This window comes from Tetrao urogallus, assembly GCF_951394365.1.
Source record: "Tetrao urogallus genome assembly, chromosome: Z".
In the NCBI taxonomy this organism is placed as follows: domain Eukaryota; kingdom Metazoa; phylum Chordata; class Aves; order Galliformes; family Phasianidae; genus Tetrao; species Tetrao urogallus.
In genome coordinates, this window is record NC_136816.1 from 66,927,738 (window position 1) to 66,954,989 (window position 27,252).

General features: G+C 49.6%; 1 protein-coding gene across 1 annotated transcript in view; it reads right to left on the minus strand.

Annotated features, from left to right (window-relative positions):
- The window catches only part of CNTFR (ciliary neurotrophic factor receptor), a gene marked incomplete at both ends in the record, with an annotated part of 157,073 nt that overhangs the window by 50,297 nt on the left and 79,524 nt on the right, over nt 1-27,252 (minus strand). The window contains 1 exon segment of the mRNA XM_079548629.1: nt 15,934-16,012. Within this exon segment, the coding sequence (XP_079404755.1) occupies nt 15,934-16,012 (79 nt within the window).

The window sequence follows — 27,252 nt, forward strand, 5'->3', positions numbered from 1 at the left end:
TGGAAGCAGATCTCTGGAAGCAGGTTTGTTTTAGGGGCACTGCAAATGAGCCATTTTCCCTCTCCTTCCACCATGGTCAGCTCCAGCACCCTGATCTCGCTGAGGATGTCCCTGTTCCCTGCAGGCAAGTTGGATCAGATGGCCTTTAAACGTCCTCAAGCAACCCTACAATTCCACAACTCTCCTTAGATGCCCCATCTCTTCTGCCCAAACTCTGTGATTACGAGCATTCTCTTTGCCAGGAGGGGTTGAGCAATGCCTCTCCTTCCATCCTAAGGCAAAGGGAAGGCTGGGCTGTTCCTTGCAGGCTCAGGTTCCTTGGCCCATGCAGGGTGACACAGAAAGGAAGGACTCAGAGGGCTAGAGGGGGACAAATGGCAATCAGGGCAACAAGTGCATGGTAGAGAAATCCCACTGGCAGCACTAAAGCTGCGTGTGCTTGAGCTCTCCCACTCCGTGGCCAGGTGACAGGAGTTAGTGCGGCCGATGAATTACAGGCTTGTTTTCTGCTTCTGCTTTTTCCTGCCAACAGGACAAATAACTTAGGCCACAAAAGAGTGCTTAGATCAGGCTTTTCAACGCCATTTAAAAGGAAATCAATAGGATTCAGAATTAGGTGCCCAAATCACAGCTGTAAACAGAAGAAAAGCCCATTGTGGTTCAGCAATAGCACAAGGACGCCTGTATTTACCACACACAGGGAAGAGGAAGAGGCAGATAGAGATGTTGGGCACCCAGGAGCTGCCTACAGAGCCTCCCCGTTGCTCCTAGTTGCACCCACCCTTGAGCAGCAGTCTCCCTTGGAGCACAAACATTGGGGCAGCCACACTCCTGCCCTGTCCCGCTGCAGGCTGTGCTCTGCACCAGGCACTATGCTAGAGGGTTGTTTTATTTTTTATTAGCACGGAATTATGGAAGTCTGAGGCGTAAAAGACCTGTTGGGTCCCACTCTGTCCATCCTCCTTCTGCCAAGACAGTATTGGTCCCTGCAGCATATTTACTATGTCTCCGGTCTAATTTTACATACTGTACAATCTGCGCAGTGCCAAGTTACGATCCCTGTGTGAGAAGCAGCGCTCTCAATTTCCAGGCTCTTGGGTGTGTAAAATCACAACCGTGATGTTAAATTAACTTTTTTTTTTTTTTTTTTTTGCATTTAATCATTTAATAGCTCTAAAATTCAGCCCCTCAGGCTCTCTCTGTCTGTCCGTTGGCTTGGCTTTCGCCTGCTGTAGGCCAGTGGCTCATCGCTGCCTGATGCAATGCTCACACCCCTGGGTGGATCAGCAGCAGCTGGGCTTGAAGCTGGAGCCGCTGCAACTTAACTTGTGAACTTCTGCATCCTGAGCTGGAAAAAAACTCCTCTGCGGCCTCAACCACAGGTATGGGAGGCTCGGCCCCGCAGCGATGAGGCACGAGGCCAGGAGTGTGATGAGTGACAGCATCAGTGGACAACAGAAGGACAACTGATGTCATCTACCCAGGCTTGTGCAAGGCATTATATATGGTCCCACACCACATCCTTATCTCTAAATTGGAAACAGACGGATTTGAAGGGTGTACTACTGGGTGGGTAAGGAACTGATTGGGTGACTGCAGCCAGAGGGTTGTAGTCAACAGCTCTATGTCCTTGTGGAGTCACGTCACTGGAGGACTGACATTTTACACAGATTAACAGTGATAGGACAAGGGGGAACAGCTTTAAACGAAAAGAGGGAAGATTTAGGTTAGATATTCAGAAGAAATTCCTCACTCAGAGGGCAGTGAGGCCCTGGCACTGCTGCCCAGAGAGCCGTGCTGCCCCATCCCTGGAGGTGCTCAAGACTGGGTTGGTTGGAGCCCCGGGCAGCTGAGCTGGTGGGGGCAACCAGCCCATGGTAGGAGGTGGAACTTGATGATCTCTAAGGTCCCTTCCAACTGAAGCTACTGTACAATTCTATGATTCTATTACTCAAAAATATGATGTCCTGTGCCTGAGAATGCCCAGGAGAAATGATAACACTTCTTTCTACACCCATAAACACCCAGAGGTGAGACCCCAGGATGTGTTTCTAACCAATGGAGGGATTTCTTCCCCCTGCATCAGCCCCATGATTCAGTTTCCTCTTGAACAGAGGAACTGACATTATCACCATCCCTGGAGGTGTTCAAGAAATGTGGAGATGTAGCTCTGAGGGACATGATTAGTGAACATGGTGGGAGTGGGCTGACAGTTGGACTAGATAACCATCTTCTTCAATCTTAAAGATTCCGTGATTGTATGCTGCCAGCACAGGAAGCACACATGAGGAAGTAAAGATACAATGGAAAGCGTTTTCCCAACTCTCTTCCTATTTCTTCATCAGTCATTTCTCCGAGCAACACTTGTACTCCTGTAGCCTAGATTATTTCAAAGCAATATTAATAATAAAGCAACAATCTACTCTGCCCACGAGGGGCTGTATTAACAATTAAGCCAAGGTCTCAGGATCTTCTTGTGTAATAAGAAGATATTACATTTGCATTTCATGCCTTTCACTCCAAAGGGTGCTCAAGCAAAGCCAAGCCTGGAAGCGATGAGCAGTGCTGAGCCATGCACAACTGGGAAGCTGCATCCTGACAGACACATGAAGCATCTTCTCGGTGCAGCCAGATACTAGACCCATAGCCTGCCAGAAAGAGCTATGCGGACATGAGAGAGATAAAGGGAGATTGCAAGTGCCAGCTGCTTGGCAGCTAGCAGGTAGAGAATTTACAGGTTGACTCATGCAGAGGTGCAAACATAACATTTCAATCATCTTTTCAAAAAAAGGGGGGGAAAAAGCCAAAATACTCCCCACTACACCGATAAGCATTTTGAAGCAGACCCAGCAGCTGACTGGTGGCAGAGACCCGCATCTATCGCACAGAGCCCAAGCAGCTGAGCACGATTTCTCTTTGATGCTAATTGCTTCTCCACTTCTGGAAGAACCTGCTGTCTGAGCAGCCTTTCCTCTCCTCTGCTCACCACTGTTCCCTCTCTGTACAGACATTACTACAGCCCCTCAGACTAATCCCTTTGAAGGGAAACATGTTGCTGCTCTCAGGATGTTCCTCCTGACCTCCAGTTAGTGATGCTGCAGCTTCACAGAGGTCTCCGTTTGCAGGGTTTTTTATTCCCTTTATTGTTGTTATTTCTGCTTTTTTATATAGACATATTTGTATGTGTGTGGTTGGTTTTCCAGTTTGTTTTTTTTTAGCTTCTTTCTGTTTTCCCCCTTCTGTGTTTGGGATGATGAGAAAGCATTAGTTCGGCTGCAGATATTTGCTCTATGTGACTTCAGTGAACTGCTCCTTTTTTCCCTACATTTCAACACTTAGAAGCATCAAGTGTCAAGCAAAACAAATACCAAAATGCCAACATGATCAGTGAGTGAAACAAAAGCACATGTCCAGATCTCCGGAGAGCTCCTTGAAGTGGTGAAAGACTTTAGGGAAGCATTTTCTGCAAGGGTATACACCAGCTCCAGGAGGAAGAGTGCAGCCCTTATCTGATGGCACTCCTGAATTACAGCCACCATTAGTACAAGAGATACTTGAATTCTGGATTTTCTACAAAACGTTTTGAATTCAGGTTCTGAAGCATTTTAAGGGCTCGAGAAAATATCCTTGGCTCCCAGTCAGCAAAGCACTTAGGCGAGCTCTTAACTTTCAGCATGTGTTTAAGTACCTTGCTGACTTGGGGCTTTTAACCCCAGCAAAAAGAAAGCAAGCAGGGGAGAAAAGCCAAAGGAAAAGTTCGTGTCTGCGTGTGGAAATCTCCAGACAAGCCGAAAAAATACGGGAATCTCTTCTGGAAAGTAAGAAAACAAATAATAATAATGACATGCTTTAAAATTAAACACTAGGGGAAGCTTTCTGAGTGGAAAAGGACTCCTAGAACAAATGGAGCGTTTCGCCGTAGCCTAGCGCTGACTTTGCATGCTTCTTCAGCACGCCGAAATTATTTATTGCTTAAAAAAATAGTTTGGAAGAGGGAGGGGGAAGCTAAACGTAATGGGGGAGAGAAAAATGTTGGCTGGAGCAGTGAAAAAACATCTCTGAAATGAGTCGGCTGTGGGAGGCTGCTGTCAGGGGAAGGGGAAAGGAGGGAAGAGGCAACGGGCAGTGATGGAAGAGCCCTAAGCAGGAGCTGTGTGCATCCCTGCTGCTCGGGCTCCTGGGGAGGGAGGATCTGAGAGAGCCCAAAAGGAGAGAAAGGGCACAGGGAGGCATCGACTCTGCCTTCAATCAATGCAAATCTATGCGTGCGCAGTCAGAAAGTGGCTTTTTCCCTACCTCATGCTGGAGGCCATGAATAGAAAACAATCTTTTCAACTCTGCCGGTCACCCCCCCTTCTCTATCGGTCACAGCGGCACTGGGCTCTACGCCTGTTTATTTTCTAAAGCAAAGCAAAAACAGGCCAGGAGCTGGGGCTGGCTGCAGCCCACACAGGACGGTGGGGACGGAGGGATGCGCTCAAAGCACTGACAGCACCCATCAGCCCTGGGGATGCTACGGGGAGGTTTGGGATAAGGCTGAGGTGCAGCTTTGGTGCAAAAGCATCAACTTCCAAAAAGTCTCCAAAGTGGGGAAAAAAAAAAGCAAAAAAAAAAGCAGCAATGAACCCCAGAAAGCTTGGGTTCCTTCAGAGTGAAACCCAAAGGGTTTTGCGCCTTTTAAACAGCCTGTTATGTTGTAGAAGGGCTTTGCAACCCTTCTGTGCAGAAGAGGTGTCAGTTAAAACCATTTTTTAAAAATACCAAAAAGATACACTGCAGCCTCTTTCCACCTCTGTTTTTCTCCCCTTTTTCTTCTGATGAAGAAATATGGATTTATGAAACATGAGGATGCTGACAGGACTTCATTTTCCAGCGGAAAACGGTTCCCTGGAGGATCTCCTCAGCAGCTCTGGGACGTGCAGCAGCAGACAGAGCTCCAGAGAGCTCTGCTGCCAGAGGCTCTTCCCCACTGCTCAGGCAGCAGACCCATGGGACGGGCAGGCAGCGAGGTGTCTTAGTGAGTTGACAATTCAGAGAGGAAACAAACAGAGGCAGTGTCTTACAAATGGGAGCCCAAGTCCTGAAATGAAATGAAGCGACTGGCCCAAGTGTGTTTTCCTTCTCTCCCATGGCCCTGTGGCACCTGGCACATCAGGCTGCCCGGCTCCAGCTGTGCAAGAGACAGAAGAATTCAGTCCAAACCTGTCCCCAACATCACGCACCTGCTGATCTGCAACACGAAGTGCCACACAACACATTCACAGAATCATAGAATCTTAGGGGTTGAAAAGGTCCTCTGGAGATCAAGTCCAAAGTCCTGCTAAAGCAGGTACCCTACAGAGAGGTGCAGAGGAGTGTCCAGGTGGGCACTGAGCATCTGCAGAGAAGATGACCACAATCTCACAGCACAGCACAGCTCTGTCACCCTCACAGTAAAGAAGCTCTCTCTCATGTTCACATGGAACTTCCTATGTTCCTATGCTCAAAATTCTGCCATATGTGCCTTCTTTCTTTCTTGGTTATTCTCACTGTATGGTCCTCACACTGAAGCTGTGATTTAGGGCAGGATAAACACCGGGACAGCATTAAATCCACCACCTGAATCCTGAAATACTCCTCCAGGGTCTACATCTGAATGTCCTACTCGTGGATTGATAGGATGCCCACACCCATCTCTCCAGGGCTGCCGAGAATGTAATTGCAAAAGTAAGGAGATAATAATGAAGTAAATGCAGGAATGCAAGTTTGGGAGAACACTGACCAGGAGCATGAAAATGGCTGCGGTGATTGTATTGCTACACTTTGCTGCTTCCCTGAGCTGCAGCTCCCTTCTCTGATGCTGGAAGTGAAGTGCGATCAATGCTAATTAATTAAGGGCCAGAATCCACCAACCATGGTCACGCTGAGTTCAGCGCTGTTCCTTGAATATTCAGGGCTCACACTCCAGCAAAGTAAAGAGGCAAAGATCAACCTCCAGCAACACGGATAGAGAACAGCAGAAATTCAGTCTGCAAGTTGGGAGGACACACAGCAGTGACCCTTTGCACTCAGGGCTGAGAGCTGGAGGAGCTGCCACTGTGAGGCAGATCTGATGTGCCCCAGCAAAGCAGTGCTGACATGGTGGGAAGGGCAGTAAGTCAGCCTAGAAATGTCAGTGGTCAACCAATGGTTGGGTATTAAGAAAAAGTTCTTCACCTTGCCAAGGTGAAGTGTGTGGGAGGCACTGGAACAGACCGGCCAGGCCAGCGGCCGCAGCCCTGAGCTCAAGGAGAATGACCTCAGACATAGGGTTTGAATTTGGGGTGGTCCTTTGTGGAGCCAGGTGATCCTTGTGGATCCCTTCCACAACTCAGAATATTCCGTGATTCTGTGCACAATGAAGCAGGCAGAACCAGTATACCAACCGAGACCAAATATCTTCCACCAGGACATCTTTTCTCTTGCCAGTCAAAGGGCTGTGCTCTGCAGTGCTGGGAGAGGGATAGGTGCTAGAAAGCAAAGCTGGCAGAGACAATACCCTAGAGACAGCTATGACATAAAGGCGTGTGGGTGGTTGGAACTAGACGATTTCAAGGTTTCTTCCAACCCAAGCCATTCTAAGTACCAGTAACATGAACGGAATCCCATTGGAGCACAAGGGGTGTGGTGAGTCACTAGCATCAAGCCTGCCCAAAGCTGTTTCTGGACTTCTTTCCCCAAGGCCTGCACGATGCTTTATGAACTTGGAAACACCAGTGGGGACCCAAGTTCCCAGGTCTTCCACTATCCTTTCCCTACACCACAAAGCAACACCTTCACTGAAAGCAAAAGGAGACAGGCACACCAGTCACCCTGTGCCCTTTGCCATGATGGTAAAATTAATTTTCAGATCTACTGGGCACCGCAGGCAGAACGTGGTCACATCATGCCTTGCTGTGTGCCTCCATCCACCCCAAAGAGCAGCCACAATGATGAGCTCAGCAGCCTCTTTCCTCTCCTAGCTATGCTGTTGCATTTTCCTGCTTGGTCCCAAGCCTCCCCAGTTCTCCCAGCAGCTGGCATGGGTTGTGGCAGCTCTCCTGCTCTCAATGCTGGCCAGGAGTAGAGACTTCCCATGGGAAATTGAGAGGTGGGAGTAGACAGACAGATGTCAACTTCGGGATTTGACACACTTGCGCCCACGTGCCTTGGTTTCTCCCCAGCAACGCATGCACTCAGCTGGAGCAACCACAGCTCAGGCACAGCACCAGCACGGCAGGGCCCAACTCACTGGGGTTCACGGCTTGGCTGGGGCTGGAAGCTCTCTGTGATTCATCCCAAGAAGTCCAGTGTTCACATCCCCTGGGGACTGCTCCGTGCTGTGCTTCCTGTGACTCTGAGAGCATGGATGGAGCACGGCGCTCGTCTGAATGGGCATGGGAGCACCAGGATGGCCACTGCAGAGACCCCGTGCATTGCCTGCACATGTATGCTCCTGTCTTTCTCCAACGCAGAAGCACTCTGCAGCATAGCAAAGCGCTCTTTCCCAGCCAGCAGATTCACCTCGTTATAGTTCAGCAAATTCAGCAGGGGCCAAGCAAACTATTCTGCATGCCTTAGCTCTGCTTTAGCTCTTGCATCCCAACCAGCCCCTCGGTGTGACAGTGCCATCACTCTCCTGTCTACAAAGCACAAACTCTTTGCTGGCAGAAGTCCTTGGGCTCTCAGCCTTGCAGGTCAGTGTTTTTCAGCTTGGGTGCTGCAGACCTCTGGCTGCTCTGTAACACTTCAGAAAAAAAAAAAAAAAAAAAAAAAGAGAAGAGCTTGTATGGATAGTTTGTATCAGCTAATAGGGATGTGCGCTGGGGAAAACACTCCAGGCTTTGCAAACCGAAAAAGCTAGGAAGGGTACATCATGGTGTGCTGAACCTGGGATGAAGGGCAGCACATGGCTCTGCTGGCACCATACAGTAAGGCTCTGCTCCATCCACAGGGATTTTTGCACCGTGGGTGGATGCATCCTGCCCGGGGCCAAGAACTAATCCTGCACACTAGTGTATGCAGTAGTGCAAGGAAAAGGCTCCAGGCTCCTCAGCTTCAATTAGCAGCTGGTGGCATCTAAGCCTAAGTAACAATCTTCAGAAAATCCTAACCAAGAGATCAATGGTCTGTACATTGGGTAATACTGCAGTAACCCCTCCTGCCTCCATCACTGTCAATTGCTTTGCAGTCTCACTTCACTTCTCCACCTGATTGGCCTTGCTAGAGCACTCATTACAAGGTGACATGCATTGCTTTTCCTCTCAGTAACAAGTCTGCCACAGACCCTGCTCAATCTTTCTTCTTTTCCTTTTAATATGCCACAATTATATTGGCTTCTCTGCATGGATCCACTCCATTTAGTGCTGCCCAACACTGCTTATCCTGAAAAATGCTTTTTTCAGACACAGAACAGACTGCACATCTTGCAAGTAGCACTTCTGCTCCTTCTGTATATGTTGTGTACAGCATCTGCTCTCCTGAGCACATTTTGAGATGCCTTCACCCTGCTTCTACCCTAGCAACTCCCTTTTCTCAGAAAGCAGAGAGGAGGATGCCTGGTCTCAGTTTCTCTGCAACTGTGCTCTTATTATCCACAACTTTGCTTGGACACTGCTGCCTTCCCCTTTGCTAGAGCCTTGCAAGCATTGCCCAATGCCACCGTGCTTTGCTCCTTCATCCTGACCTGAGATGGCTTTGTAATGCCGGGGCAACCTGCAACCCAGCACTCCAGATTCTGGGAACCCTCAAAAAGGGAGAAACACAGAGTGTCCCAGTGCTGGTGGGAGCAGGCTGTGCTGGCAGTGCAAGGTGCTGACTTCTGGGGTGGCCGTGTGCAACTTCCAAGGGGAGACCTTACCCAGCTTTTGCAGGCTGGCTCAAGCCAAATCCCCAACATGCTTGGTTTCCACTTCAACTTCACAGCTTTACAAGATCCTTCACTTCTGGTGGCCTTCATCAACGTAACAAGCATAAAAACAACAGGTATAACCCTTGGATGAGGCTGCTTCCTCCCTCATCAAAAAGAGATCAATGTACAGTTCATGGAAAGAACAGTTCCCAGCACAGAATGCCATCTGTGGGCAGACCCTTGATGTCCTGTGTGGCTGCTCATGCTTTCAGAGGATCCTGGCAACCTGGGGAACTCCTAGGGCTTTTTTCCTCAGGTGGAAACACCTTACTCAGAGCTCGTATAGAAGCTGAGTGGGTTGCAAACCCCAGTTCCTCTCTGTCAGCACTTTCCAATACGTCTAATGAGGTCCAAGAGGTTACTGAGACACAATTTTCCTTGCCGCTGCCTGAACTAGTGAGTCCTGGCAGACTGTGATCCTCCTAACATCTTCTTTCTCTCATCACTGTAGTGGATGATCTTCCCCTGTTCTTTGAGTCTGCAGACTTACTTCTTCAAAACCTGCCAGATTCAAACTTTTTTTATTTTTTAATCTATAGCTTTGTGATTCACTTCAATACACCAGCTGATGGAGGCGTTCATACGTTTGTTAGTGTTACTTATTTCTAAGATTTGAATTGTCCAGAAAGATGGTGGATTCCCCATCCCTGAAGATGCTCAAGGTCAGGCTGGAAGGGCTCTGAGCACCTGATGGAGCTGTGGGTGTCCTTGCTCACTGCAGGGGAGTTGGACCAGGTGACCTTTAAAAGTCTTTTTCATAGCAAACAATTCTGTGGTATCCTTCCCATGTTCTCAGCCCAGGAACTGATCCTTGCTTTGCTCCAGAACCTCAGCTCTACCTTAGGAGCATCCCTCTTTCTGTACACGAGAGCATTCTGCACAATGGAATGCTCACCTTGCACAGAGCTGCAGCTATTTTCTAAGTGCACCCCCTGTGTAAAGCACAGCAAGCTCACAGCTCCTTGCCCAACAGACAGGGAGTGCAGCTGTAGTCCCAAGCACAACCCAGCTGGAGAAGCCACATCGCTGCATGCATGCAAAACTAACAGGCAGCAAATGGAACCGTTTCCCTGGATATCTCATGTCCTAGTGGGAGGAGTGAGGCTTCTGCTCCCAGGAGGGCTATCCCACAGCATGAGCCACGCTGCCAAGGTGACCAGCTTGGGATCTGCAGGGCCACTGGGCAGGGCTGAGAGGCAGCAGGCAAGGAAACACAGGCAACTAAAAATAGGCTGTCTGCGGTAGGGGATGACCGCATTTATTAGCAAGCCCGTGCCCCGGCTGACCACAAGGTCAGCTTCCAAGAGCTTGGCCATAATTCACTCCATGTCTGGGCAGGAAGTCTACTTCAGCTCAGAGGGATGTCCAGTAATAGAAAGAGATGTTCCAGGAGCTGGGGCTATTTTTGCTGTTTTCTTCTCCTTTGCAGACAGGGTAGTCTTTGTAGGCAGGTAGACAGGAGATGCAGTTGTGCTGCACAAGTAGCCAGGTGTTTTGGGCCAGAGAGAAGGAAGGGAGAAAATGGGGGACAGCTAGAGAAGAAAGGATACAGCATGTGGCTGTGCTTCCTTTTATCAGCCAGACTCACCTTCACAGCAAGGCAAGAAGATCAGAAGGCAGTGAGGGGACCCCAAGCTTTTATGAGGTACCTTATGTCCTAATGGCATGCAGTGATGTTTAACAGGCTGCAGCTGAAGTGTCTGCCCAGCTAGGAGTGAATCGTTGTCCTTGTTGCTTCCCTGAGGCTGTGTGCTGCCGAAGAAGATGGGGATGCAGTGGGGAAACTGTCACAGTGATGGATACCTAAGCATGGAGATCATGACTCTTCCTTGCAAAGGCATCCCTATGCTATACCACCTCCACGTTCACCCCCAGCAGTAGGAAAGAAGACAGGAGCATCTCTTTATGTTTGCCCTGGGACTAAGGTCTTTCAGGAACAGAAAATGTGAATATCAATGAAAACTGAAGCTTGCTTAGTCTGAGTACGGGCTGAGCAAACCCTGATAATGTCCTTCCAATGCCAAGATGTGTCCTCTTATTGATCCGGCATGACACCTTGGTTCTAGCTCTTTGAACTCTCCATGAAGCCCATGTGAGCAGCATTTTGGCTTTGAGATGACTTGCAAAGAGTGAAGAATGCAGGGCAGGTAGAGGCTGTGCCAAGCCTTGCTTCCCAACCAGGAGTGCTCTGCAACCAGCTCATGCATTGAGCAAAGCTGACATTTCAGCCAGCTGGATAATGACAGCATCCAGAATTATAACAGGAAAGATTAAAAAAAAGTGATTGCTAATGGGGAATTAATTGTTAATGGGGAGTCATCATTGCAGGAGGGTGTTCCCAGCATGGCCATGCAGAGATCTGCTCTTGGCCCACTGCTAATCACTCGCCTTATCAATTATCTTGCAGGCAGTGTAAAGCTGGTGTTGGAAAAGTTCACAGGAAACATGAAGGCTGATGTACAGAGCAGAATGGACAAGTCCATTGTCCACAAGCCCATTTACCATAAGAGCTGTATCTGGAGGACAACAACTCCAAAATGACCTTGCAGGAGGCATCTGGAGATGAAACACCAGAGCAAAACATGGCCTGAGACGCATGGAGATGCCAGGAGGTGGGCAGGTGCAATCACAGAATTATAGAATGACTTGGGTTGGAATCGACCTTAAAGACTACTAGATCTTCAACCCACGGGCAGGTATGCCATGCAAGGCAACAAGAAGGCAGAGCTCACTCAGAGGGAAGCCTGCACCATGGCAGTCTCCCGCTCACACGTGCGTTGTCTTTCTGACCTTGTCTTCCCCACAGCTAACAGTCAGCAGCTGCGTACGGGTGTTTACAGAAATTCCAAAACACTCCATTGCACACACATCTCACCCTGGAGAAAGGATGGGAAACCAAACAAACAACACATGACAGATGTTTGTCATGTCACTTAATGCATGACTGAATGGCACTCTGATAGTGTGATAAAAGCAGAGAATAGACTGCTCCCGCACTGCTGCTTTAGATCCAGTGCACGCATTTCAGAAAGGATGGCTACAAACACTCAGTATCAGGGAAGACTGACAGGAGCAATAGAGAAAAAGTAAGAATTGAGCTTGAGTAAGAGGATGCTGAGTAGAAGCCCAGACATTGGCCTGGCTGGGGTCTCTAGGTAGCTGTCTGGTGGTAATGGCTATATCTTGAAATCTAGCAGAGAAAAGCACAAGGAGGTTCAAAGGCTGGGTGCTGAGGCTTCCCTTGAATCTGGAGTCTTTGAAAGAGCAAAGAGGTGAGAAAGGGTCTAAAATAATCCCTAACCTCTGTCTTGTACTGGGTTTGTTGCACCTGTGCAGCAGCACACGTCTCATCGATGCAGCCATTTGCTTTGTCAGAGTGTTGTACAGACCCGTTATTTATAACCATGAACGCTACAGAGCAGAGCTGTCGGTCACCAAGACCAGCTCAGAGCAGGACTCCAGCACCCAAGAAGCGTGTTGACATGAACACCAGCTGCTGCAGGGAAAAGCAAGAGAAAAGCACAGCACCATCTGCCCCTTGGCAGGGCAGAGTCCAAGAAGGCAGGCAGGAGGGATGCATCCCCAGATTCCCTGCCAGCCTTCAGAACCGGTGCACAGTCATCCCAGGAATCACTAACGTAACTATATTCTGCTTCAGATTTTTTTTTTAACAGTGAATAATGGGACAAAATCAAGCCGAAAGAATGGCCGGATGCCTGAGGCTTTGCAAACCCTGTTTCTGAAGTGATCAGAGGAAGCAAAGCTGTTTGTCCTGGGGGGCACAGAAGGATCCTAAGATAGTCCAACCTGCTGAGCAGGTAAGTAAAATCAGATGCAAAAGAAACAGCAAGGGATGGAAGAGGGAAGAAGATCACAGCTCCAGCTCTGGAAATTCAGTGATGTGCAGGAATAGGAATACTCCAGCTGCGAACAGGGAAAAAAAAGGGGAATTAAAAATCATCCCAAACTTTTTTTCTCCTGTCCCAGTGCTACTTAAATACTGAAATTCCAAATTATTTTGCTGTAGAAAAATACACCTCTGTTCCCAAACATGCACAAACTGGGTCTCTAGTGGTCCCATATCTCCCTAAAACCTGCCATGTAAGTGCACTATGCATTGTAAAGTGGCTCTGCAAGCTCAGAGGCATTGTCAGCATGCTATGCTGAATGCTTCTCTCATCAAGGAGCCATGAGACTCCTGCTCCAATAGTACACTGAAAGAGAACATCTTCCTGGATGTCTCCATGGGCTCAGTCCTCCCTGGGTTTAGGACATGGGTAGCATCGTATCTGGCAGCATAAGTGCAGAGGCTGTCACAAACAAACCCCTTGGGCCCCACTGGAAGTGCAGTAAGGACTTTCATCCCAGCACTTTAACTGCATGTCATCTGAATCACTATCAGAAAACCAGATGCACGTCTACAAACCAACCATGCACCTGTATGAAAATAAACACCACCCTTACAGAGAAAAAAAGGCAAAACCCAAAGAAGCAAAGCAACTGGTTTAACCCTGCCAGGCTGATGCTCCAGGGACCTGCGTGGGCCAAGTGATGCAGGAACAGAGTTGGTCACATTCTTGTCAGCCAACATAAACATCACATGATGTAAAGGGGAGAAAGGAAGGTATGCACAGTCGACCTGCTCTCAGAGAAGCCAATTTGCATGGCTTTGCTGTGCATTTCAAAGGCTGTTTATCGGCTCAGGCTTTGTCTTAGATGCAATGTGGGCAGCATCTCTAACGAGGCACGTTCGGATGGAGCTCTTGGGAGGCTTTGCAGCAGAACCGATTTCAAACGATTAGTGCTGGGGCTGAAGGGAGCAGGAGAGGAGGGAAACTGATGAAACAAAATCTCTCTTTTCCTCGGTTGAGGAAGGATGGGGGCTAATTGCCTGTTACTGGTGAGAAACAGAGGAGATAGTGGCTTCTCCACTCATCAATAAATTAACCCCAGCTTGCGGCGCCTGAAATGCATTAATTTCCAGAGATGTTCATCTCCTTCTCTCCTCTCCCACGTGAAAACATAATTATTGTTTAAACGCGAGTTAATTCAGCAAGGTGAGGATCAATAAAACAGAATTACTCCTCTTTTAAAAGCAGAGAAATCTCAATCTGGAACAGCTGCGTATATAACTCTGGCAAGGCTGACGGATGGGGACAGGGCTCTCTCTGGTCATGGCACCTAAGACCTAAGAGCTGCCTCTTGCATGGATTGCTGCAGCACCACTCATGCAGGTGCAGCATACTGTGTGCAGCACAGCCATCCAGCACGCACCACAGCACTCACAGTGCAGAGTGTCTGCTTCGGTAGCAATGGGATGGACAGTGAGCACACCATGCAACCTCCATTCACTCATCAAACCTCACTGAGTAATCCACCCTTGTGTCTCCTGCTTGACACCTTTAGCAACCTACCATGGATACCAAGGAAAGGAACAGTACAAAAGGGGGGGGATCCTGTTGGCTGGTAGCTAGGTAGCCCACAAGGATTGTGTACTCAGGCATGGTGGTTATTAACCCATGCTCAGGTAAAGCAAGCATGGTGTGGGCATCACCAAACTAGTTTGCCAGAAGCAAACTTCCCTGGAGCAAGACTGTTCTAGAGAGGGATGGAGGAAGGGCAGTTGATGCACGTCCCCTCAGGTCTATTTCCACCCCAAAAACTTGGGGCTTGGGGAGTCGCATCCAAAAGAAAAGTGCCCTTCACTCCTCCTGCTCCAAGGAGAAGGAGCAAAGATGAGCAGCAGAGGAGTTGACACACAAGCAACCTCACCACTGCTACATCCAATGCTGCTTTTATAGATTCATGTGGCACAATGCAGGACGCTCCAGTAATCACCAGTGCGCACGTGAGAGCCAGAAGCGGGTGGCCAGCCTTGCTGCACAGTGCTCCCGCTTGCTTAACAGCTTGTCACATCCTCCTCGCTCACGTATTCAGTGCTAATGCATCTCTTAAAGTGCTTCATGAGCTATTAAAGTTGAGCGTGCCTCAAGAGCGTGATAAATGGACTCTACACCTGCATCTTCCCCCACTCCATCCAGTCACTGCCATCAATGGGATTCATTCATCTTCCAGCCCCACTTCTCCAGCCTAAGCAGCAAGTGCAGACAGGGGATGAGGGCAGGGGATGAGGGAGGCTGCAGCTATGAGAAAAGGGTGAGTTCTGGGCAGGAAAAACAAGCAAACCCACATGCCACCAAATCCCAGCTGCAGGGCTGCACAAAACCACCCATCTGGATTTAGAGCAGATCAGTAAGGTGCTCCTGCAGGATTCCTCAACCCCACCAAGTCCATGAATGCACAGGTATTCTTATCAGAGCTAGCCAGCAAAACTCCGCTCCATAACCCACTGAAAGCAACTGCTGACTGTCAGGAAAACCATGGAGGCCCCCCATTCTGTTCTCTTTTACAGGGCCGCCACAAGTGACTCCATAGAGAAACCCAGACAGTTGCCCAAAAACGTCCTGCTCAGGTCTGGACCCAAGGTGACATGGGGTCCTCCAGCTCCAAATACCATCAGTGACTCTAAAATATCGTCTCTCCAAAGCCCCACATCCTCTGCTGACCTAGAGAGGCATGAGCTAATGGTGGGCGCAGATGTGAGATGAGGACAAAATCACCCCAAGGAGATCAAAGCACAATGGGGCAGCAGTGATAGCCGTGGGATTGGGTGTCAGGCACTGGGGCTGTCACGCTCTGCTTCTTCCCAGCCTCCCTTCCTTTCATGGTGCAGAAGAGGAGTAAAGGGGATGGGAAAGGTTGCAGGAGCATCCTGGAACAAGCAGGAGTCTGGGCAGGAGGAAATGCACCAAGAAGGACCAGCAGGTGCTGGTGGGATACAGGATGTCCAAATCCCTAGCACAGGCAGGAAGGGATGCACACATCAAGCAGAGGAGAAAACAGTGACATCCAGAAATATAACATCAAGAAAATGCAACAAGCACACCCAGCTTGTGCTAGAAAAGAGACTAGAGGAGCAGCACCCGCATTTGTTGAGATCCCCCTGGAGCTGGGACAAGACTCACCCTGGCTGTGCCTCTGAGCATACACCACCACCACCGCGGCGAGCACCACGCAGCAGGCTGACGGGACAGGATTGGCCATCTGTGGAAGCAAGCACAAACAGAAGCAGTCACGGTTTGCCACAGGAGAGCTTGCAAGCAGGGTCCACCCAGAGCTGGACCCTGCATGGCAGGAGCAAGGGGATACCATGACAATGGTGAGGTGCTGGAACAGGCTGTACAGAGAGGCTGTGGATGCCCCATGCCTAAAGGTGTTTAAGGCCAGACTGGATGGGGCCCTGGGCAGCCTGGTCTGGTATTAAATGGGGAGGTTGGTGGCCCTGCCTGTGGCAGAGGGATTGGAGATTCGTGATCCTTGAGGTCCCTTCCAACCCTGGCCATTCTGTGATTCTGTGCTGCCACGCAGCAAAATTTCAGTCCACAATGGGAGAACATATAGCAAAAGGAGGTGTTTTGTCAGCATACACTTCATGGTTCCATGGTCTGTGGCACTTTCCAACAGAGCTGCCAACAGACTTAGGTGCCTGCAGGCTATGATACACCTTGCACAACTGCTCTCTTTTTCTCCTCTGCTTTTCAACTTCTCCCCGAGAAGTCAAGCCCTGGGGCTGGGCTCCCTTCAGCATCTGCCTGCAAATGGACTACAAAGAGGCATGTGTAACCCAATCAAGATAAGCAACCTGGAGTTATCTTTTCTTCATAAGAGATGGAGCCATACCCCACCTCTCCATGGCAATGCTCTGTGCTTAGGATGTGCAAGATGCAGATGCTGCAGCATTTCTGGGATCAAGAGAAACAGCATGACCCTCCCTGATCACACGGCAAATAGGGTTGATGCAGGGGACCAGGGCAGGAGGGAGCTGCTGGGGATGGCGGTGGTGCCAGCCTGTCTGCCAGGAGGTGAACAACATTGCGTGAAAAGCAAATTACACCTTCACAACCGTTTAAACCTCTCTAATCTAAAGCGTCGTACTGGTAACGCGCGGAGGATTGCCTTTTAATCTAGAACATGAGTATAGGCTCGTTAGCCAGATGGCATCCATTTAGACCTAAATAAAGGGGGAGCTGCATCAGCCAGCAAAAAAAAAAAAAAAAGAAAAACACACAAAAAAACCCAGCAAAACATATTCCCTTACCAACACAGCCCATGAAGGAGCCCAGATGGCTTCGAGTTCGCAGCAGGACATGAGATTTTTGTGGGCTGGATAGGAAAGCAAGCATGGCTGGGCACACAGGTTTTGCAGGGCAGTGGGACCAGCCCAGCTCCAAATGCCTCTCCAGGGCAGCAGATGGGGCACTGAAAATGGGGAGCGCAGAGAAAATACAGGACATTGCTGCTGGATTGATGGCAATAAGTTTGCACCACGAGGACTGGTGGTGAGAGCAGATCCTCACACACCATGGCACCTGCCCCTGCCCTCCCGGGTCACTGTGAACAAATCACTCTCCCTGTGCCTCAGTTTCCCCACCTGCAAAGTAAAGATAATGGCCTTTGAAAGCTCCGGTTGAGGAGATTTACCACTAATTACTACATCGTTATCACTCACTGTGCTTCTGTTCTGCTCCTCCTTTCCCCATGCCAGCTCCCCAGTCTGCATCCTGCACTCATCCTCACCACATCCTGTGTGACACTGCTGCCATTCATGCCCCCATCCCAGTGGGGATGCAGCCACCCAAGGCTGCTCACTGCAGCCTCAGTGCCGATGTTATCTCAAGCATTGCACTCCCAATCTCACATCTACTGCTCCTCCTGGGGATCACAGCCTCCCACCCTTCCTGCTCCTCTCTTATCAAGTCATTAAAATAATTGCTGCTGCTTCTTCCTGCCTGCCTGCCTGGCAGTCTCCCCTGAGGCAAGACCCGTGCACAAATGGGTACCACGAGGAGGAGATTCTCAAGAGTGATGCTGCTTGGCTTACAAGGGCAGAAGAGAGCAGGGAAATGGCCACGGTCCTCTGGGAGCCCACAGTGCCCAGTGCCAGCACAGAGTTCCCACTGCTCAGCTGTTTTTGCCCCTGAAAATCTCCATTTCATCTCAGAGACGAGCCCTGCAGCCAGGCAGGAATCGGAGCTATTTCAGTGTGAAAAATCTAGAGAGAAAACCAACTTTTCCTCACTCAAATCACAATTTCCCATGCAGCATTTGCTTCGTTTGCCTGTTTTGCCCAAAGCCATTATTATTCTTTTTCCAAACACATAACAAAACCTCCAACATTTCTGCATATGCTTCCAATGCAAATTTCCATTGGCTGCATGTGCTCATCTAATGGTGTTTCTAACAGATGCCTGCACCCTGACAGGCAGCTGCATGGGGCAGCATACAGCAGAGCACCAGTCGTGCTTGAACAGAAGGGACCCTGGGCTGTGTCCCTGTTCCTGCAGGAAACATATGAAAGGTGACAGCAGGGAACCACATTTGTATCACAGCAAACTCAGTGGTGGGGAACTCAATCTTCTGCAGAAAAGCAGTTCGGGCAATATTTGCTTTTGCCCCTGCGGTGAATTATTTCTTGGCAGCAGAGTGGAAAGTAGAGCTCTGATGGTCATTCTTAGAGGCTGTTTCAATGTGGACATGAGCATGATCCGCTCCAGCAATTCTCATTCTATCCAAATGTGCTTCCTGTGCCGCTTCCCCTGGGTCAGACAGGCTCTTTGTAAGCAAGATGTGGCCAGCACGAAGATGTGAAGACAAGACCCGTGCCTGCCCCTGAGCTAGGGTGAGGGGCACAGCGATGAGATATGAACTGGTGTGGTGTGATGAGGTGGGACTGGCAGCATAAGGATGGGGAGTAGGTATCTAGCCAGAAAACAAGATGCCAACCTCTGCTGCACAGTCCCAGGGTCCTCTTCTTCACTGGCTCAGAGGGAAGATCCCTTCCCACCTCCTGTTAATGTGATCCCCAAAGCCATGGAGACACTTGCTGGTTAATGAGGTAGCAACCAGCTATGGCCTGCTGAAAGCTGCTTGGCCATCCTGCGAGCATCTGCCAGAAATGTGCAGAAGCAGCCTTGGTTTCCAAACCTCATGACCGCTCGACAGCCTTCTGTCAGGAAATTCCCCCCAGCTCTGCTGTTACAGGACCCAGCTCCCAAGTAGTGATCCAGAAGAGAAAAAAACCCAAAACCTCAATTAACTCATTTCCTCCCTGTATGTCTCCACTGCAGCTCCGCCAAGAGCCATCCATGGGCTCTGCACTGTGGTGAGCCCACACTACTGACACCAACTGCAGCTGCTGTGGTACACCTGCACCAATGGTAGGCATGAAGCTCTGCCTGCGCTGCACGTGCCCATAACAACACTGCAGCACACCTGCACTACAGATGCTGATTGCTGATGTTACAGCACACCTGTCCTGCAGATGCTGGCTGTAAATGCTATGGTATGCCTGCACTTTAGGTGCTGACTACGGACACCCCAGAACGCCTATATCCTGAGGAGATGTGACAACTTTCTCTGCTGCTGGGACATGATGCTACACCTACATTGCAGACACTGACTGCAAACAGTGCATCTGCACTGGAGATGCAGCAGACAAACTCCTGGGCATCAGATCAACAGGAAAAGGCTGACCACGGCCACCCGTGGCTGCTCAGCCAGCCCTCTGCTCACAGAGCCCATGCTACAGCTGTCCCATGTGAGAGCTTGCATGGGACAGAGAGACATCCCTATCACTGGTCCCTTCTCATGATGGCAAAATGGAAAATAGACAACAATACCCTTGCTCAGCATCTAACGTGAGAGGTTTATTTGCAGCCCTAAAGCTCTGTTGCTTCACAGTGCCTCATCAGCACTGGACCTTATTTTTTAGCTCAAGAGAAGAGAAGACAAGCCTTAGCATCTCTTAATACGTGTTTCATAAAGCCTTATCGGCAGGGTCAGCCCTGTTACTTGAAAGTGCTCCTTAAATCTAATTTAAGCTCCCACTGTCAAGATGGTGATTAGCACACTGTCCGCCCAGACCAAGCGCTGCTGGACCAGTAGAAATTAATTGGCTCCTTGCTCTTCAGAACTTCACCTCTTCCCTGCCTGGAAGAAGGAGAGATGGGTGGAAAATGAAGGGAAGTTCTCCAAAAAAATTCCCATCTGTTTTGTTTGAAGACACACACACCAAGGCAGCCATAGGCTTAGAATCATTAAGGTTGGAAGAGACCACTAGTCCATCTGCTTAAGGGGCTTCTGGCTCTACCACATGAATGCTTGGAAAGCACTGGAAAGCTTGGAGGCACGACATAACCAGGACCTCAGTGAGAATGGCACCCACCAGATCTTCTCACTGTGCTCACAAGGATGGAAGAGGTGGCTCTGCTGGAGCATAACACCAGAACAGCTTTCCAGGAGGCACAGCAGGGAGCTGAGAACATTGAGGGATGTGTGAGCATCCCAGAAACATCACAGGCTGATTGGGGAACTGTCTGCTTGAACTCTGCGACAGGTAATTGCTGGCTTGTGTGGATCACAGACGTGATGGGCAGGGAGCTGTGGACCAGAGATCCCTAGGACAGCCAATCTCAGCCACTGCCCTTGTCTGCAGGGCTGGGAGGATCTCAGCTCCAGGAACAGAGAGGATACCCTTCCTTTTAAGCCAGCTCTATGCAAAATGACAAAGTGAGTTCCACCACATTAAAACTGCGGACAACACCCTGATGCTGAGAAGAGGACAGTAGGTGCTACGACCTACCCTTCTCCAAGGACAGGAAGGGGACCATCCTTGCAGCATGGCTCTCTTCCCGGCGTGTCCTACCTTCTTAAACATCACCCAAGCTCATTACTGGGATCATCTCCAGCAGCCCTGTTTATGAACAGCCCTTGGCTCCACAGCCATTGTTCTGGCCTAACGCACGGGCAGCTGCCTGCTGCCGTCTGTCCCCTCTTCCTGTCTCACAGAGGGACGTTTCCTGCAGCTCGTACCTGTTCTCACCACTGCCACCAAATGAACCAGCCTATCTGCAAGTGAAGGGCAGCGGTCCAAGCCCAGCCATCTGTTCCAGCAGTGATAAAAGGCAACACAAAGCTTGGCATACTAATAAGCGATGCGTGTCTTCGAAATCGGTTCTGGGAGAAAGCATGGGAGGGCAGGAGGAGGCTGAATCTTTACAGGCATGGATTGCAGAGAAACATCACCCCTGAGCCTGTTCTTCACCACCCCAACACATACAGGGCATGAAGCTATGGTGAGCATGTAGACATGAGCCCCAATCCTTTCTCCTCCATACTGATGCAGTGAGATACAAAAACAAATGGCTTTTTGTTTTTTTTGTTTTTTGGTCACTGTTGTGTGTTCCCCCCTTTTTAATCAACTTTCTCCCACACTAAGCACTTCCTGGCTCCCCGCAGAGACATGCTGCAGGAATCAATCAACAGCTGGCTTCTATGAAAGAAGTGCATAGCTTTTCTGGAGCCTCTGTTTGAGTGGGGCCTTGGGTTGTAACCTTCCAAAGATGCTTCCTCTTCACATCAATGGGAGATGCACTGATGAGAGATAGGAGATGATTGAGGATCCCACGTTTCCCAGTGCCCCTCCTAGGAAGGTGGGGAAATGACCATGACCAAGGTCCTGCTCCTTCCACCCCTCCAGGAACACACTCTTAGTGCTGTGCATGAACTTTCAGTATTCAGGCATGAAAACAGAAAAATAACGATGATGGGGAAAGAAAAAAGACAAAAACAGAACCCTAGAACACGTCTCTAAGTACAAAGCTCCAGACTTTTTAGGAAGTCCCTGCTGCTGCAGTCTGGGTTCAGTTTGTGATTTCCAGTCAATGCTTGCAGCATTTCTTATGTTGTTCATAGGGCAGCATTGCCTTTCAATTTCTCCCATGATTTTGCGCAAAACTCAGCTTTTTGCCCTGAGGACAGTCTGTGGCCAAGCTGCTTTATGAACTCACAAACATGCCTTAAAAAGCTCCAGGGCAGAGAAAGACATCACAGCATTAAAGTCCAACACCATGTCACAGTCATACGCTGTCCTAAGCCAAACAGAGAGGAAAGGGAAAAACACAATTAGGGAAGGAGGGGGAAGCACAGAATGACGTGCTAATATCTTGAACAAAAAAATCCTGTTTGTATCTTTGCTCTGGCATGGTGGAAAAGCAGAGCTTGGAACAGTCCCAACTGCTGCTGGTTTTGCTTTCTTAGTGCAGGAGGATCAGGCTGTTCCAGTGGGATGCTGGGTGCAGGTGGGGGCTTGGCGTGCTGGTGGCCAGTATTCCCCGTACATCTTTGCTACTTTGAGGATATCTGTCTAATAGTTGCTGTTTCTTCATCCCAATGGCCACAAGCTGCCTGCGAATGCCACAGCAGCCCCCAGTTTTTGGACCAGACAAGCAAGGCAGTGAGTGAGGGGGAATCTGAGGCATAGGGCTGCCCTGTGATTCCTCAAGGCAGCACTGTGGGGAAGCTCATTTTCCCTTTCGGTGAGAGTCAGGGGGACCCTCTGCTGCCAGCAGCTCTCTGACAGCTGCAGAGATGTGGAAGACAGTGAAGAGACCAGAGACATGCTTGCCCAAGAATACCCTCCCTGGAGAGCAGGAGGAGGAATCAAACCCCTTCCTTTGCACCCACAAGCATCCTTCTTTGCCTGCTATGCTCACAGCATTTCCAGCAAGATCTCGGCCTGCCAAGCATTGCTGCACGGGAGCACACACCAATGCTGCACCCCAACAGCAACACCAAAAAGGGCCAGGGGCTGACGCAGCTCACCTGGCCTCAGCGAGTCCTTGAGGGGCTTCCCAACCCCACAGCCCCCCACGACACCTCTAAGTCCTCCGCAGGGTCCCCTGCCTGGGGTCCTGATGCAGCCTCACCTCTAGGAGCGAGTCGAGGATGAGGAGGAAAAAGCAGGGCTGTCCCAAGGCAGCTGTGCTGAAATAAAAGGCACGAAAGCCTCTCACCCCAAACTACAGGAAAATTTAATTATCAAGGACAAAACACCATCTGTTTGTGTGGACTGTGACCTCATGCTGGCCCCTGGCTTTAACAGCTCTTAAATTAGCATGTTTGTTAGGGGGTATTAGCTGTTTGACATCAGGGAAGCAGTTCCATGAGGGCAAGGAGGGGGGGACAGGGTGACTGCGCTGCAAACATGTGCCTGAACAGCATGGTGAGCCCAGTAACAGGGCTGGGAGGCAATGGGGACTACAGAGCAGCCTGGAAATGCATGGATCTAGCATGCCCCCAGTGCAAAACCACCCCCGTGCATGAGCAGCACTGGTAAATACAGCTTTGGAACTGAAAATCCCCTCTGGGTTGAGGCAATGAGCTCTAGCGAGCCTCAGATCATGGCACACAGCTGCTGTCAGCTGAGCTGGGCACTGAAACGACACAGTCTCTGAGGTCCCTTCTTAAGGTCCCTTCCAACCCAAGCCATTCTGTGATTCTATGATTAATTTGTGTTTGGATGATGGCTCAGCTCTCAGTCTCTTTCCAGGTGTGCTGCCAAGAAGAAAAGAGAGAACAAGATGTCTGCAACGAGAGTTTGTAATTGAAAGACAGCAATTAAACAGATATTCAATAATAAGGAAAAAGTGGTTAAAATGAAATTTGTTTCTAGGCCTGCAAGGGAGGGAAGGCACAAAGAAGCCCAGGAACTGAATCATCTCCCAGTGCCAAACTGAGGTACAGCATCCACACTACTTTCTTACCTACCAACACCACCAAGGAAAAGATGGTCTGTAGCCTGTCTGCCTATGTGGGAAAAAAAAAAACCAAGCTCCACTTTGTGAGACTCCAGCAGATTTTTCCCAAACCCTTCTCCTCCCTGCCAGCCCTCCTCTCCCATTCCCAAGTCCAAACCAGCCAGCTCATATCCAGCTGTGCCACTTCCATCTGTCTTAAAACTAGCCATCTGCAGTGCCCCGTGCTCACAACAAACCATCATCAGAAGGTTCACCACCACCACGCATGTGTGTCCGTCCTCAGGCTCCTTCCCAGTGACCACTGCACTGCTTACACCTCTGCAAGCACAGAATCCCCATTAATCGGCTGCATTTTCCTATAGCTCAGTGGGGGGGACTTGAGTAGCTAATCTTCAGCCGCTTCCAGCCTTCCCAGAGAAATCAATCCGTCGGCGAACAGGCGCCAGCGATCTGCATGTGGTGTCTGTTGTTCATGTGAGGGTTTGAGAGGATGCTCCAAAAATTATGCTCGAGCCTATGCTTGCAAGCCCTAAACCCGTGGTCAAAACAGGTCAGACTCAGCCTGTTCCCTCCAGCAATTCTATCCCTGATCTGGCCCCAGGAGCCGTCCCCTACCTGCGCTGTGCTTCCAGCAGCCTCCCCAGTGCTTGTGGCCGGACAGATGCCGACCATGTGTGTGCTTTAACTCCAGACCCTTCCTGCAGGCTCCAGAGCCTTCCACCAAATAAAAAAAACCAACCACTGGTGGCTTCCAGCCCCTTCTAAAACTCTGCCTGGATTTGACCTGCCGGAGCACGGCTCGTTGGTTTGTTTTTTTTAATTAGAAAATATTCATCAGCATTTAAAAATAAAATAAAATAAAATAAAATAAAATAATAATAATAATAATAATAATAATAATAATAATAATAATTTTAAGTGTCAACCAGCTGGGGCTGCAAAAGCTGTGGCGTTTTGGCTCCCGACCGAGCACTTTGATAGAAAGGCTCTTTGGAAAACACCGTAGAAAATATTTAATTTCTCCCAAGGTCTGCATATGGGGCTCATCACTCGCGCATATTACACAGGAATATTCATGTGTGCTGGCCTCTTGTTACAGGATGACGAGCATTTGCCGGTGCAGTATGCGAGAGAGGCTCCTTCCTTTTCTTTCCTTTCCTTTCCTTTCCTTTCCCTTCCCTTTCTTTTTTTTTTTTTTTTGGAAGAAGAAAATGTATTTCGCCTTCTATCTCCAACTATTCCTCAATGGCAGAAAAAAGGAAAAGCTGAGCCAGCGTCTGGTCCACCCACATCCACCAGCAGGACAACACCACGGATGGGCAGTAAACAGGGGAAAAACACATTTCTGCCCCCATTTTGCTCCCTTCTAGATGCTCAAGGTCTTGTTAGATAGGGTCCTGGACAGCCTGATCAGGTGGATGGCAAACCTGCCTAGATGAGATGTTGGAACTGGATGGTCTTTGAGGTCCCCTCTAACCGGAGCCATTTTGTGACATGGTAGTCATACCATATGACCGATGAGCTGCTGGAGTGCGTCCAGAGAAGCTGTGAAGAGTCTGGAGCACATAACTTATAAGGAGCAATTGAGGGAATGGGGATTGTTCATTCTGGAGAAAAGGAGGCTCAGGGGAACCCTTATCACTCTCTACAGCGCCCTGAGAGGAAGCTGAGGCAAAGAGGGGGTTGGTCCTTTCTCACAAGTGACAGGAATAGGACAAGAGGGAACAGCCTTAAGTTGTGCCAAGGGAGGTTCAGGTTGGATGTTAAGAAACATTTCTTCCCTGAAAGAGTGGAGACACACTGGCACAGGCTACCCAGAGAGGTGGTGGAGTAAGCATCTCTGGAGGCGTTCAAGAACCATGGATATGTGGCACTGAGGGACATGGACAGTGGGCATGATGGAGCTGGGCTGACAGACGGACTTGATGGTCTTAGTGGTCCTTTCCATCCTAATGATTCCATGAAGTTTTCCCTTGGGGGATGTCACACAGTGGAAGACATCACGGGATCTCTGACCCTGAAGGTTTTCAAGACCCAGGTGGGAGAAGCAAACTGCTCAGAATGCAGCACTTGCCCTGCTTGGTGCTGCTGGGCTGCTGACCTCCCAAGGTCAATTCTAGCAGGATGGTTGCAGAAGCACATCATCACTAGGAAAAACTGAACACAAATAAGTCCCTTACAAATTCTGGGAGTGGGACAGCTCCCTTTGGCACTTCTCTCCAACACAGAACTCTTCCCAACAACCCATCGAGATGTGCCTGAATGCACCTGAACGGTTCTCCGCTCACTACCGCGTCTTGGATGAAGATCACAGAGCTGCACCATGGCACAGCCCTGATCTCAAGGGAATGGCCTTTCTCCCCACTTCAAACCTTCTGTGGTTTGGAACACAACTCATACAACACCAGTAAGTGATTAACGAGCGGCCAGGCTCATCAGCACGCACGCTGCGTGCATGGGCGCTTGTGTGCGTGCGCACTGCTCAGTGAGACTTGGCAGGGGAGGGGAGGTGGGGGGAAGAGCGCTGACAAGCAGATGATTAATGGAAATGCATGCAGGAGGAAAAGTAACGTCCGCTGAAACTATAAGCCAGAGCTAGCATGGGAAAGAAATTTGGAGACACCGTCCCCATCCCCTGCTCTCCATGCATCACGCCTCCCAGCTCGGAGCTGCTCGCCAGTCCCTTCCTGGCTTCTATTTTTGCAGGTGCAATTTCATATTTGAAAATAACCATGCTGCACACGCACATATATTTTTTCCTCCTTGGCTCCCAGCTCATTGCATGCGGAAACAGCAGCGCTGGGAGAGTGAACCTCCCAGTGCGCAGCGTGCGGCAGCTATTAGACATCCAACTGCTCGTTACCCTGCACCTCCGGGTGCAGGCACCCAAAGCCCCACTTGCACCACTTGTGGTTTCCAAGAGGGTATGGGCTTGGAAATTCACATGGTGTTACTGCTTTATGCCCAAATAACAGTAAAATGAAGAAAAAAGAAAACAATAAAGGAGGATGAAAACTCAAGCCTGGCTCCGCTCCGAAACTCTGCTTGGAGTCTGTAAATTATATCCAAAGCAGAGCTGGCGCGACTGCACCATCAGCAGAGAAGGAGATCAGGCAGAAAAGAGGGAGCGAGCGTCTGTTCCTTGTCCAGTGCTCATAGGCTCAGCTCAGGTCACCAAATAAATTGCGCAGCGGTGCACACTCTTCCCCATATTGCTGATAGGATAAGAATAGAGAGGAGCCAACCAGGCAGGGGAGAGCCTGGAGTTGAAATATTGGGGATATGATCGCAGAATCATTGAATGGTTTGGGTTGGAAGGGACCTTTATAGACCATCTCGTCCAATCCACTGCCAGAAGCAGAAAGATCTCCCACTAAATCAGGATGCCCAAAGCTCACTTCTAAGGATGGGGCATCCACAACCTCTTAGGTCAAACACTTTCTGCGCCTCCCCACCTTTCTGGCAAAATTTGCTAACCCAATCTATAAATCTGTCTTTCTTATACTGGTGCTGGAGCACCACCATTTCCAGCTGTCACTTGGGAAGGTGATGTGCAGTTGAGAAGACCATCTCAGAGAATTAAGCAAGGGGTGCTCTCCAGCATTTTGCTGCTCAGGTAATGACCAGAGGTGCGTGTGATTGCATTGGATTGCTTGGTGAAACACTTGTACAATTGACATGGTTTAA